The sequence below is a fragment of the Myotis myotis genome, unplaced genomic scaffold, assembly GCF_014108235.1.
Source record: "Myotis myotis isolate mMyoMyo1 unplaced genomic scaffold, mMyoMyo1.p scaffold_m19_p_4, whole genome shotgun sequence".
Taxonomy (NCBI): domain Eukaryota; kingdom Metazoa; phylum Chordata; class Mammalia; order Chiroptera; family Vespertilionidae; genus Myotis; species Myotis myotis.
In genome coordinates, this window is record NW_023416346.1 from 125,407,900 (window position 1) to 125,422,953 (window position 15,054).

A 15,054-nucleotide genomic window follows, 5' to 3' on the forward strand; every position below is an offset into this window, starting at 1 on the left:
AGTGACTAGAAGAAAGCCCACCGAGTGGCTTTGAAAGGATAATGGAGAGAAAGAAGTATGTTGTTTTCTGCTAGTGCTCTATGTGGTCCCATTCCTTCACCAGATTTCCATGAGGCAGTCTTGGCCATGCTAGTGGTAGTTCAGGAATGATACCTAGTAACAGCTGCCTGTTATATGTGATGCTATCTCCCACATGCACCATTTTAGTGACTATTTATGTGCTTACAGGTTAGAAAAAGGCCCTGTTATTAAATCTAAAAATACAAAATGGTTAATGGTCCTGTATTTGAGTTCATTATTTGACATTGCCATTGCTATTGATGATGGTTCAGTTTTTCTCTCTTTGCTGGCAGTTTGAAGGAAGTCTATATTTTCTAGTCTTGAATCTGGCAACTCTTGATTTATTTACTAAATCCTGATCATGAGAAAAATTAACTGTTGACTTACCATTCTGTCTGGGAAGGCGGGAATTCTCAGTTTCTCTTCCTTTGTTGCAATGTGCAGATCAGCATCTGAAAAATAGAACCAAGTAATATCAGAAGTAACTTTAAATAAAACAAAGCAAAATATCTAATGTTATGATTCAAACGATCTAGCTTATGTAATACATACTGCAGATTAAATAAATTTAGACACAATATCTTGAGTTATTGTTGCTTTCCTGTATAATACCCAAATAAAACACCACTCCCCACCATCATCAGTATTCTCCAAAAATAGATAAAAGAGTCAAGTTCCTCTAAGTCCTAAAAACTATTTATACCAAATTTCCACCTTGTATTTGAGTAGCATATATCTAATTGCTTAGGAAGGACCTGTGACCCTAGGATTCAGATTCACGTCCAATTCATCTTTAATTGACTCATACAAGATTCTTATAAATAGCTGATTTATTAATGAACAAACCTGTTTTATTCATTTTTCTATTCTTATGATAATTGTTGGTTTCTCTTTCCTCCCACACATATAGATAAATATCCAGGCAGTGAATGTGAAGCTATTATATGCCTTATAAATGGGCTGGCCATGTGGTTTATTGACCAAACTGGAACATTCCTGACCGTGATAAGTAGGTTTTTAATATAATTATACCAGGTCACCAGGTGTAGAATGAGACTGTCCCAAACAAACTGGGGTGTATGGTCAACTTTTTCCTAGGACACGTACCCTGGAAAGAGGGTGGCCCAGGGCATTTTGGAGACAGAAGGAAGCAAAGACACTCAATCACTTCCTTTATGTGCCCATGAAGCTTTCCTATAACTCAGCAAAGGAGTCAAGATAGTAAATTACACTTGGACAGATAGACAATATTACAGCTGCTGTGAGACAGAATACTTCTATATTCTGCAGTTTCTTCAGAGGCTGGGGAAGAGCCTGTGGCACTTAGAACACATGGCAGGTGGCATCCAGCTGGAGCTTAGAAAGTTAATCCAAAGGCAATGCTTTCTCTGGCCTTTCTCCTGATCTTCCCCTGGGAGTGAGGGCAAGGTCAGAGTTGGAATCTGTCCTGCTGGGTAATGATATCAGATCATGGACAGAATAATTGGGGGAAATGATTAATGCTGTAAGGAGACATTATTCTTCAGTCCCTCACAGTGGAGGGAAAATCCACATACAGTAAATTCTGAATAGTTCATTAAATCACTATAATTCAAGAGTATAAAGGGCAATGTGATCTCATTAAGATGAATAAATATTCATTGTGTAGTCTAATTGAAATGGAATACACAATGCATATTAATTCATTGATTTTGTTGTAAAATGACCAGCAGTAACATTAGAATTAACATAATTGTCAGGTGTCAATACTGTTATAAAGTGAATGTGGATAACATTCCATATTGTCTCTGTGTGTTACAGTTTATAAAGTTTTATCACACAGTTGATCTCATTCAATTCTTTAAAGTCATAGTAATCCAAGCAAATTTTGTTCAGGCCGCTAAAACTGTTATTACTTATTGACAACTTCATATCATTAAACAATGGTAAACTAAAATATATAACACTGTCTCATGTAAGTATCCTGGTGAAGGAATGGGACTCAAGGGTGCAAGAAGAAAATAACATAATTCTCTCCCTCCATTATCCCTTCAAAACCACCCCGTGGACTTTCTTTTCTGTCCCCAGATAAAATCTCAGGTAGATTTCTCTAGGAATATAACTCTGGATAGAACCCTTTACTACCTCTTCTGATGTTATTAAGAAATCAACAAACATGTAGAGGATGGCAAACCACTTTAAATATATATCTTAAAACTTGGCCATCCATCATTGTGTTATATATGGTGATTAAAAGTTTTACTTAAAATGTTATCCATTGACATATTTTTTAAAAGAATGTTTTTTTCAGTTTATGATTTAATTTATGAACCATGGTGATATGTTCACCATGTTCTACCTATTTGGAGTTTATCTTAAACCAGAAAGAATTACAGGAGGGAATAAACAGGTTGATTTATTATTCAAATTTGAAAAATGTTTCTCATGGAATAAAAGAATGACAGATGTTAATATTGTTATTATTTTAATAAACATTACCCAATTGACCCTAGAATTAGATTTCATTTGCCAGATAGCATCTGTGTGGCTGAAATTTCATGATGCCAACCAATATGGCACACCTTGTTTTCCTGAACTGGCGAGCTGTTTTGGCTTGTGGCAGATTTGCCTAATGGGGCACCATCTACCCAGGGTCCACCCAATAGAGGGGTCACCTTACATGCTTCCCAGAGAGTACATCCTGGGGCCGCTTTGCAACTCTGCTGGCAGCACAGGAACTTCCCGTCCACGAAGAACCCACTGTGGTACTTGATCAGCAGGTGGGGGTTGCCCCTTATCTCTGGGGAGCAGGCAGGAAGAAAACACATTCAGTAAGTGCTTTTATCAAAGAACAATGAAAACATCATTTTTGCCAGCAACCAGGGTAAGAGCAAATGGTTCCCAAAGGATATGTCTTTCACTTAGAAGTTAAAAAGCCCAAAAGAAAAATCTAACCATGTGTATAGAAAGAACAACTCAATAACTATATCAGTTTTTTTAAAAAAACTAGTAGAAAATGCATATACAGATCAGCTTGGTGTTAGGATTTTAGAAATGCATTCGTAAAGGAAGTAAGCATGTTATAGCACATGCATGTTGTGCTCTTGTAGCAGAAAGAGTCTGAAGGGTAGGACTAGATATTAGCAAAAAGAAAAAAAGGTTGTAATAAATATATACATCCCCCCACTTTTTATTTTGAAACATTTCAAACATACAGAAAAGTAGCAAGACTGGTACAATGAATGTCCGTATACCCTTTACCCAGATTCAATTTTTAACTGTTTGCCACATTTGCTTTCTCTCTCTCTCTCTCTCTCTCTCTCTCTCTCTCTCTCTCTCTCTCTCTATATATATATATATATATATATATATATATATACCTATAGCTCTCTCTATATATCTATTTAGATTTTATTTTTTAATTCTTTATTGTTAAAAGTATTACATAAGTCACATTTTCCCCCACTGACCTCTCCCCAGCCGTCCCCACCCCCCAGCACTTTATATTTAGATTGTAAATTATTGTTATATTTGCTTGACCATTTGAGAGCAAGTACAGATATTATGACCTTAGTAATGTCACTCACAAATACTTCAGCATGTAACTTCTGTTAACAAGGACATGCCTTTATATAATCACAATGAAATTATCAAATTCAGGAAGTTTAACACATATACAATACTATTACTTAATATATATTTCATATTCAATTCTTTTCTCTTTGTCCCCATAATATCCTTTTTTTTTTTATATATTTTATTGATTTTTTACAGAGAGGAAGGGAGAAAGATAGAGAGTTAGAAACATCGATGAGCGAGAAACATTGATCAGCTGCCTCCTGCACATCTCCCACTGGGGATGTGCCTGCAACCCAGGTACATGCCCTTGACCGGAATCGAACCTGGGACCCTTCAGTCCGCAGGCTGACGCTCTATCCACTGAGCCAAACCGGTTTCGGCCATAATATCCTTTTTAATCATTCATTTTCTTTTGATCTAGGATCCAACCCAGAGTCATGGCATTTAGTTATCTAGTTTCCCTTGATATAGAACAGTTTCTCATTTTGTCGTTCATGACTTTGAACTGTTTACACTAAGGACTTAATGGTTTATGGGGCTACTTTTCTAGGAATGTGTGCATATTTTAAAACCCATGGAAACAGGACAAAGAAATCCAAAGAAATGAAATTGTTAGAGTGTCTACAGCAAGCTAGTGTCTCTCAAAACAGCAGAGAAACCTACAAGGTCTTAGTAGATAATAGTTCAAAAAGAAACTCTAGATGGGGAGGGTTGGTGCTACATGTGGCTTCAACTCTTTCCATCTTGATTTTTTATTCATCTTAAGGACTTCTTATTTTGATCCCAAGGGATTTCTGCTCCTCCTTAACCCTGACTCAAGGAAGTGTATGGAGAGAATAATAACCACTTTGCTGGGTCATTGAGAAATGTATGTAAAGTGTCCAGCACAGTGTTTGGCTCAGAGTAGGTGTTCAATAAACAGTGGGCTTTAGTAATATTATTCTTAGTTTAACTCAGCTCAGCTTACCTGAAAAGCCTGGCATTAAAAGAAATATCACTAAGTGCTAATGAGAATTAAAAATAAATTATTATAGAAACCACAGCAAACAAAAGGAGTTAAGTTTAGAAAACACTAGTTTCTGACCTTGAGCTTTCCCAGAAGCCTAGCATATATACTGTATTGGTTAAAAAGCTGGATTTGGGTAATTGAATTGTGAGTTTTCCATTGCTAGGTATGTGACATTGGCCATGTCTCTTTCACTTATCTGAAAAAAATGGAGACTATATGACCCATTTTCACAGAGTTGTCAAGAGGGTTACCTAAGAAAATGTTTTACAAGTACTTGATACAATAGCTGGCAAATGATAAGTGCTTAGTAAGTGTTAGCTATGACTTTAAATAAATATCCAAAGTACAGTAACTATAGGACCTGACATAACCCCAGAAGGACCTAGACTAGACTTTGCCCTGGAAAGGCAAGCAAAGTGGGTGGGGAGCAGGTGGCCTGGCTTCCTCCAAGCTGCTGGGAAGGACAATAGCCAGCACTGTGCAGGGCAGGGAAGGGGCAAGAAGGGTATCTGATACCCAAGCTTCTCCTATGTAACAATGAGAATGCAAAATGAGGACAAGCATGACATATTCTCTGAGGTTGGTAGGAAAATCAGTAGATTTTGTCTTGGCATTGAGTCCTTTCACTGTCCTGTGTTTCTTCCACCAACCCTCAAAAGAACTCAATTGATGACTCCCTTTTATGGCTGTTTAAAATTACCATTTTGTAATGCTTTCAACCACTGACTTCGGCTCTCTTCATTTGATGCATAGACATAGAGAAGCCCATCTTTATAGACAATCTGGAAAGGAAAAGATTTAGTGCATTTAGCTATAATTGCATCATAGTTCACTATGGTGCAACTGCAAATTTTCTGTTATCCAAAAGAGACCTTGAGTTTGCTTATATAATATCCATTAGCTCTGGAATTAGGTAGAAAAAAGTCTAGTTATTTTTATCCTCCACCTTTCAATGTGTTTTATCCCAGACACCTCTACACTTTGGAAAATCACAGCAGAGAATTAGAAAATTATAAAATGTTAGATATAACAGATGTCTTAGTGTTATGGTATATCCACCTACCCAGTACATGACTCCTTTTACAGCCAGTTGGAAAATGTTTATCTGCTGTATTCTTTTTTTTAAATTTAATGAGGCCTTTTATTAAAAAAAGATAAAGACTGGTAATAAACAAATAAACATACAGCACATATGCTGTATAGTTAGAGGGATATCCTCAATATCTTTTCTTTATTTCTTTTTTTTATTGCTTAAAGTATTACAAAGAGTATTACATATGTTTCCTCCCCCCCCCCTTGACATCTGCTGTATTCTTAAAAATACTTTCAGGGATAGAATGTCCTTCATTTCTACTATGCCATCCTCAACAATTTTCATATAGTCTTATCATTATACAGTTTATGCTTATAGTGAGTAAAAATATGTCTCCCTGGGACTTATCTCTTTGAGTCATGTCCCACTCTAACAATCCTCAGCATGTCATTTTTCTATTCTTTAAGACACTTGTTTAAATGTTTGAGGATTACAATGTCTCCCCAGATCCTTCTCTAGTTTACTCACTTTTGTGGGGAAATAATACAGACCATTTGTTAAACACCTACTTGTTTGGAAGATCTTTCCTAGATGCTTTAATCCTATTTCAAATTTGTGAAAAAAATTGATTATGCCCATTTTTCAAGTGAAAAATAAACTCAGAAACTGAGTATGTTGTCCATGGTTACACAAGTACAAGCAGTGGCCAGGAGCTCTGTGGGGCTCCAAAGCCTGTGTCCTTTAAGTACTTCATACCCCTGTGATACAAATTTGAAGCATCTTCCATGAACACACACTTCCCTGGTTTCTCCCAATTGGGTAATGATCTTTTTTAAGTCTGGAAGGACAAATTGTTCAGCAATCAGATTATTTTATTTCATTTTTAGCCACAGTTTTTTTAATACTAGCACTGGGTAGTCTGAACAATGGAAGGGTAGTCCATCTGCTTTTACATCAGAAAGATAGCTATTCATGATATAATAAAAGTAGGGCTTGACTTAATTCAAGCCACTTCCTAAGGCTACTGTAGGCACACTCCCACCTCCTATCTAGAAATGTTCCAAGCCTTGTCATTGTCTTAGTGAATCATTTTGCAGTATCTTTATTTATCCCCACTATATTGAGTTCATAATAGAAAATATTAAAAGAAGATCCATCCATCCAATGGAATGTTGCCTCCCCCCTTACCTGAAATGGGTACTGTCTCTCCACAGGGGTCTGCTCCTCAAGATTGACTTTCTCCACACATCTGATGTTCTTAATATCAATTGATCCTTTTCTGCTACCTCTTTTCTGAATTAAAAAATATATAAGATGCTTCATGTAATACACAATGGTGCACAAAGAAAAGCATAAACTTAAGGTTATACTTGGGAGGAAGATTGGGAAATGGGGTGGGCGTGTGAGACTCATTCGAATTCTTCTGTAATAGACAAAATCCAATGACAGCAGAATGTATTTTCAAGTATGGAGACAAACTCATATATGCCTCCCAAAGCAAGTCTTTAGGCAGCACTTCATAATTTTGTTTGATAATCTTGAAACACATTTCAAATCATCTACCATGTGGTTAATCTACTCAGGGAGGGTGGGTGGGAAGAGATCAACCAATGAACTTATATGCATTTATGCATAACCAGTGGACACAGACAATGGGGTGATGAGGACCTACCTGGGTGGGGTGGGGGGGTTGGCAGCATGCTGGAAGAGGTCAATGGGGGAAAAAGAGGGATTTCTGTAATACTTTCAACAATAAAGATAAATAAATAAATATAAGATAAAATATAAAGATAAATAAGTAAATAAATAAAATAAAAAAGATTTAACTCCACAAAGCATCTTCATTTTGTTTCAATTTTATGACAGTATTTCAGTTTTTTCTACTTTAGAGAAATAGTCTATTTTCCAGCATTGTGCTAGGTAGGATCTTTCACCTTCAGCACTATTTGAGTCCAGATAATTCTTTACGGTGGAAGCTGTCGTGTGCATTATAAACTGTTTAACAGCATCCCTGGCCTCTACCCAGTAGAAGTCAGTAGCACACTATTCCCACCAATTATGGCAACCAAAAATGTCCCTAGCCATTGTTAAATGTCCCCTGGGGGGCAAAATCACCCTCAGTTGAGAAACACTCTTCTAAAGTGATTTGCAATTTGTCTTTATAAAGTTAGCCAATGGTTGTGTGTGTGTGTGTGTGTGTGTGTGTATGTATGTATGTTTCTTTTTTACAGAAAACAAATAAAAGGTTGATTGCCTTTAAAAGGCTTCTCTATGACTTTCTTTTTTTCTTTATTGATTAAGGTATTACATATGTGTCCTTATCCCCCCTAAGACCCCCCCTCCCACTCATGCCCTCACCCCCCTGGTGTCTGTGTCCATTGGTTAGGCTTATATGCATGCATACAAGCCCTTTGGTTGATCTCTCCCCTTACCCCCAAAAGGTAGCCAATGTTTTAAAATCATTTTTTCTTGAATTAATTACACCTTGGTTAAGAAAAGACAAATGTAATAATTGAGTGAAAGTTGATCTCTACTGTGTAAGCTAAGAAACCTGATATTATTTCATTATAATTAAGCACTTTATGGAGCCTTAAGAAAAATAAATAGCATAATAGCAATGGAATAAATAGGAACTCACCATTTTGTCATATTCATAATAGGAGAGGTTTGTTTTGGTCAAAACAAAAAGCCGCTCTTTGTAATTATTTGGTGACATTTTCTTCTTTTGCTGTGACCTTTTGAGAAGAAGTTCTTCTAGAATGGATTTTGTATCCATACTGTCGTCCTAAATAGAATAATTAAAATGAGTATTTGCATCATCTAGCTAGGTTCTCTTTTACTTTCATAATTTTTATTCCACTATTTTTCATTCAAGGATAATAAAAATGATACAATTTTAAACGTTGGACTTAGATTTACAGAGGAAAAATAACTAAGCAGGCTCTTAACTAAACACACACATGCACATTTTTCCTACTGCTTTGGCTTTCACTTTTGTAAATATGCTTAATTTTTATAGCATTTAATGCATTTTACTCATCTTACTCTAGACCAGTGATGGCGAACCTATGACACGTGTGTCAGAGGTAACATGCGAATTCATTTTTTTGGTTGATTTTTCTTTGTTAAATGGCATTTAAATATATAAAATAAATATCAAAACTATAAATCTTTGTTTTACTATGGTTGCAAATATCAAAAAATTTCTATATGTGACACGGCACCAGAGTTAAGTTAGGGTTTTTCAAAATGCTGACACGCCGAGCTCAAAAGGTTCGCCATCACTGCTCTAGATCAGAAATTCATCATCTTCATACTATCCTCCAGACCACCTCATCAAAAATCTCCTTATTCCTTGCCCAGCCAGCATGGCTCAGTGATTGAGTGTTGACCTATGGAACAGCAGGTTATGGTTCAATTCCCTGTCAGGGCACATGCCTGGGTTGTGGGAGGCAGCTGATCAGTGATTCTCTCTGATCACTGATGTTTCTATCTCTCTCTCCTTCTCTCTTCCTCTCTGAAATCCATAAATTTTTTTTTAAATGTTCCCCTTATTTCTTGAGCATTCTATAGGCATTTGTTGAATTGAATTATATAGAATCCAACTTTTAAAAATTTGAACTCCACACAGCTCACCATATCTGAAGTAATTGATCAACTGAAATTTCTCATTTCTCTCCATTAAAGTGACCAGTTGTTTGACCAAATTATCCAAAGCACAGTGAGACTCTGACATCATTTTAAATAACACCCACAGCCCCTGATCATGATCAAATCTTTAACATAAAGGACATGGGTTTACTTTTCAATATTTCTGAAATAAAACACTTAAAATGATATCAAAAGAGATTTAAAAACTAAAAAATTGTACTTTATTAACTAAAAACACAATTTTTCTTCCCAAACCATGTAAAACATAAATATTTTCAGGAAATAAATTTATTAATTTTCTGGTTCTAAGATTATTGCTGCCACCCTTAGTCTGATCATGAAAAGTACTGGTCAGCAGTAGGGCACAAGAGAAACTTTCTTGTGTTCTTTGCTTTGTGAAATCACATCATTATTAGCAGTCACATGTCCAATAGTTACCATCTTTCTTTCTTTATTGACAATCTGAAGGTAATTAACTTTACTCACCTTACGTTGGAGAGGCTTGAAGTGTGCTTTAACTTTAACTCTGAAGCTCTAAGCAAAATGGAACAGCTCTGAGGCACCATCCCTCATATCCCCTCTGATTATGTCAGGGTCATGTATTAGAAGGTATTTGCATCCTATTTATCACTCTGGATCAGGAAGCACCCACATGGGCGTTGCTCTGTCTGGATGGAGGCAGATGCCAAGTGAACATGTCCAATCACTAATGGGAACTTCCTACTGGCCCAGGAATATGGTGGGTCCATGATGGCAGGGAGGTGGGAAGAATGGGAGACTAAGGAACACAGCTTGGCATTGAACAAACCATGGTCAGGCCCAGCCAGCTTCTGTCCTGACATGTACCATGACACACCTATTTTTCACCTTTGTTTCTATTAGAAACTCTACACATACGTCTGTTCAGATGAGATTATTTTCTATACCCAAAGTCCATGGCCCAAAGAGAATTTGTTTGAAGACTTATTGAAAATGTGAAGGGCCTACTTTTTGTGAGTTAAAGTCCCCTTTTGGGCATACTTATAGGGCACTTTTGCCTTTTACATTTAAAAATTGACTAACAAAGCAAAAAGAGAAAACTATGAAAATTCTTATCAAATGTCTTTTATATTCACAGCTAATACATTACTCCTCAAAGCCAGAGTGTTGGTTGTCTAGGTCTGGTTAGTAGAATAGAAAGATTACTTTTCAAAATATTTTAGATGCTGAATCAATTTGTAACAGTAAGAACAGTGTTTTGAAAATGCAAATCCCAGTGTCCAAAATAGTTCTCAGTCTTTCCCAGTACTGCATGATGATACACACACTTTTGTGTTCATAGATCTTTCGCATTCATCACATTAAAGATAGTGTTGGGGGTAAAGATAGTGTTGGGGGGAATTTTACCTAAAAAATTAATATGGTGAGTCACAGAAGTCACTGACAAATGAAATTCACAAAGTTGCTTCTGTCTATTGAAGGGAAGAACACATTCTCCAATAAATCTCCAAGGATTTATACATGTTGTTGTGTCTAAAGCAATATAATTTGTCAGATTTCAACAAAATTGTTCGTTCTCAAATCCTGTCCCTTTGTGAATTATTTTTGGCTTTCATTTAAAAAATTGTGTAATATATGTTTATTCTGCAAAGCCAAGAACTACAGACAAGCAAAAGGAAAAAAACCATCAACATGTTGGTAAACATACCTTTAGATTTTTATCAAGTATATACATGCTTATGTTTGTTTTTTAAAAAATGAGTTCACAATCTGGCCAGTGGCTCAGTTGGTTGGAGCATTAGTCCAGGCACCAAAAAGGTAAGGTGTGGGTTTGATTCCCAGTCAGGGCACATACCTAGGTTTTGGGTTTGATCCCTGGTTGGGGCTTGTTCGGGAAGCAAACGGTCGATCTCTCTCTCTCTCTCTCTCTCTCTCTCTCTCTCTCTCTTTTCCCTCTCTTTAAAAGAAAATCAATAAACATGTCCTCGGGGAAGGAAGGATTTTTTAAAAAAACAACTATGAGTTCACATACTGTGTATATGGATCTGTAATCTGTTGTTCTCATGTAATAAGCACTTGGAGCCACATGTCTTTGAAGTACTTCAAAATTCCATTCCCAAAACTGGATTCTCATTCTTCCTAAAAAACTTGAAGAACCCTGTTTAGGTGGCTCATACTTTTGTCATCTCCAGATGAGTTTCCTCTAAGACAATACCTGGTTCCTGCTCAAGTTTGGGCCTACCTTTCTCCTTCTATTTGCTTTTGTCTCTTTCTTGTATTTCTCTGTTCTATATTAGCCTAAATTCTAAATTGAAGACATTTCTCTAGTCTCCCTTGGTTTAGGAGGTGATAGTGAATGATGACTGATTTTTAGAAATGTAATCTCTCTTTACTTGTATTAGGACAATAAGTCAACAGGGCTCAGGTATCACTGTTGACTCAAATGCCTGTCCAAAGACTAGCAAACATAGCTCTGTGTATCCTTATTTAAGGGAAGTTCAGTTGGGAAGGTAAAAAAAAAAAAACACATTCAAAATAAAATGAGATCTTAAAGCTAGTCTGTATTAACCAGAAAGCTATTTCCATAGAGGATCTGGTAGGATTTGGCTGGAATCATATTACCAGCTACATAAAATAGACACATCAATTTGCCTGCCAAATAGCCCAAGCTACCTATTTCCATAAGCACATGAAACTAGAAAGAGATTAAAGTGCAGGGAGGGTGGCAACATTAAAAAAAAAACTTGACAGAAATCAATATAGTATTCTATAAGAAAGCCAGCAACCATTATATACCCTATAATATACATAAAGATGCATGCTGAATTAACATGACTTGGAATCACTAGAGTTATTTAGTATTTATGAGGAAATGATATGAGAGTAAGGAACTTAACTCTGTAGGTCTATTCAGCACACCTGAATTTGAGCCTCTAGTGTGCTTGGAGTGACAATGAACGTTTGAGAGCTAGGTTTCCCAGATGGTTAAGATGCAAAGTTTCTGTGGGGTGGTAGACTCGGAATGCGTGGAAGAGGTGATAGTACTTTCATTTGTGAGCTGTGTCTCCCTGACAAAGCCTCTTTCCTGCTACAGATGTCAGTTTTCTGATCTGTAAAATGAGATGGGCAACAGCTCTTTCACTTTATGTAACTTAAATGAGAAATCTTATGTGAAAATACCAGGCACACTGTGGATACCGAATCATGATTTAAAAAGAAGGTGGAAGGAATCAACTCACGTGCTAGAGCGGAGTCTGTTGTCTTTGCTATGAAAGGCTCAAGCAAGGGAATTTTTTTTCCCCTTAAGATAATCAAGAAAGATGTTATGGAATGATAACATTAAAATTGGACCTTGAAGGATATGCGTGATTGTAGTAATAATAATCCTAGCTAACATTTAAGGACTCACCATGTGGCAGGCACTACTTAAAGCACTTTAAAAATATGCTTTCAGCCTGGCTGGCAAGGCTCAGTGGTTGAACCAAGAGATCATGGGAAATTGAGGACCCTGTGACAAACTTATCTTCAAATATTTGCCCCAGGCCAGGCCTGCTTACCTTCCTGCTTAATAACTGAACAAAATATGATGGTACATTAAATAGGAACAAAAAGCTTAACTCAGAATCTGGTAAGTTGGTTCAAAGTGTAACTTTTAAGATTCTGGCTAAAGACAAATACCAGCTCCACTGAACCTGCCAAATGACTATTTCACATGATGTTATGTAGGAGAGAGAAAGCTACAATTGTCTTGGCATGATATAGACAGAAATCCTTTAACATTGACATGCAAGTTCTCAGCATTTTGAAACACCATATCTTAATTGCTCCAAAATGAATTTATGAAACCAGATATTTTAAGAAGTCCATTTTGCACAAAGAAGGTGAGCATTCCAATGCAATTTTTGTTGGAGCTAAAATTTGCATTAGGTATGAAATTCATATTTGGTGTCTAAGCCCTTCCTTCTTTTCAGCCACCTCTTTCCTTTTGCTCCCTCCCCTTTGTCAGGGCACTCCTCTGGGGACCTTACTTACCAGAAAAAACAAAATGTGATAGATCTATGTCCTAATACTTTATGCTGAATTAGTTTAACACATAGCACTGCTAAGGGAATACAGGTTGGTATGTGCAATAGCACCCAGCTCCGGTGGGTTCAAATCCCTGCTCTGTCTCCATGCAACCTGCCATGTTACTAAACCCTGCTAAACCTCAGCTTCCCCTTCTTAAAAGGAGTAAAAAAAATAACCACCTCAAAGGGTTAGGAGGAGTCAAGAGAAAATGTCGGTAAGATGCCTAGCACACTAATAGATGTTCCAGAAACCCATCATCACTCCATAGGCAAAATTTTAAAAGGTCCATAGCAAAGTTTAAAACAAAATGACCCTTATAACCCTACCCCCAAGCTCCTGGGGATAGGAGATAATGGGAGCCAGGAAGAGTCCCCATGTATTTGCTAGTCAATAAACACCTACTCTGCAGGTCTGTTACCATCCTTCAATCCTGGAACTGGACCTTAAAATCAGGTTGAGCCAGCCCTGTAGTGACTGTGTATTTGTGCCACCAGAGTTCTTATGAACCAATGTAAGATGCTACTTAAAATGCACTCCCTGGACTGGCAGCATCAGCGTCACCCGAGAGCTTCTTAGAAATGCAGAGTCTCAGTTCCCACCTCAGAACTACTACATCCGAATATTACTGAATTTTACTGAGACCCTCAGGTGATCTGTGTGCATAGGAGATTGTGAAAAGCACTATCCTAGACGACATTATAGCATACTGTTTTTTAAAATCCAATGAAATCATCACAGTCCACAAGAAATTTCAAAAGTCTGTGGATGTGAGCACACCTCATCAGCTTAGGGTTCACCTCCCTCACATCTTTCTATCTCCATCAAAAATACCCATTAGTCTCTAATTTAGAGAGGCTTCAGGAACCTAAGAACAACTATTTTTAGCTGAAATAAAATTATAAAAACAAAGAAAGCAAAAAGAAGGAATGAATAACATTTCTTTGCCTTTCAGAAGCAGTTATAAAGCCAATATGAAAAGTCACAGAAAGGCAATGCCTAAAAAATAATGAGAAAAATCAGAGGAAATAACAGAAAGCTACATGGAGCTAGTAGTGATATACACATAACTTGACAGCTGCCCTGAACAAGATTCTGAGCTGGTGAAGGGTGGGGGGGGAGACAGAAGAAGAGAATTACATGGTCCCATCCAAAGTCCCAGAGGAACCCCAGCAATTTCAAATTAATATTTTTTTGTACTTTTTAAGGCTGGCTCCCCAAATTTTGTGAACTTCAAGCTCTACAACACCCATATTCAAACCTGTGTTCCTGTAGGATATGACATTGCATAGCCATTTGCCCCTTAAACGCACCATTTTGGCTTGTTCCGATGCCCGGTCCACCGCAATGAAGTCAATCTGCTCTTGCAGGAACACAGCCTCAGCTGACCTCCTTCCAGCAGCAGCAAATTGTCTCACATTTTCCCTGCTGCCAGGTCAGAAATGGCTACATTACTCAGTGCCCCCAAAAGGTTTATTGTCCTGCAAGGCCTTACACAATCCCACAGGAAACCGCGCTCAACACTTAGCCAACACTTGTTGATCTGATTGAATGCAACAAAAACGGAGACAAAAGCATATTTCTTAAAGGTTCCAACTTTGATAACCAGGGCTCCTGCTTTTCCCAGGCAGCTCTTGGGTACATGTGATAACCCTGCCTTTGTTTATAGAACTCAAAGCTGGAAAGGACAAAAAAATAT

At 37.2% G+C, this 15,054-nt stretch overlaps 1 protein-coding gene across 1 annotated transcript in view; it reads right to left on the minus strand.

Moving 5' to 3' along the window:
• Positions 1–14,807, minus strand: part of BMX (BMX non-receptor tyrosine kinase) — a 47,219-nt gene extending 32,412 nt beyond the window's left edge. The window contains exons 1-6 of the mRNA XM_036306071.1: positions 14,669–14,807; positions 8,299–8,445; positions 6,849–6,953; positions 5,328–5,409; positions 2,720–2,839; positions 448–512 (exon numbers count right to left, since the gene is read on the minus strand). Coding sequence (XP_036161964.1) covers positions 448–512; positions 2,720–2,839; positions 5,328–5,409; positions 6,849–6,953; positions 8,299–8,445; positions 14,669–14,671 — 522 coding nt within the window. The 5' untranslated portion in view covers positions 14,672–14,807. The remainder of the gene's footprint in view (positions 1–447; positions 513–2,719; positions 2,840–5,327; positions 5,410–6,848; positions 6,954–8,298; positions 8,446–14,668) is intronic.
• Positions 14,808–15,054: the final 247 nt, after the last annotated feature.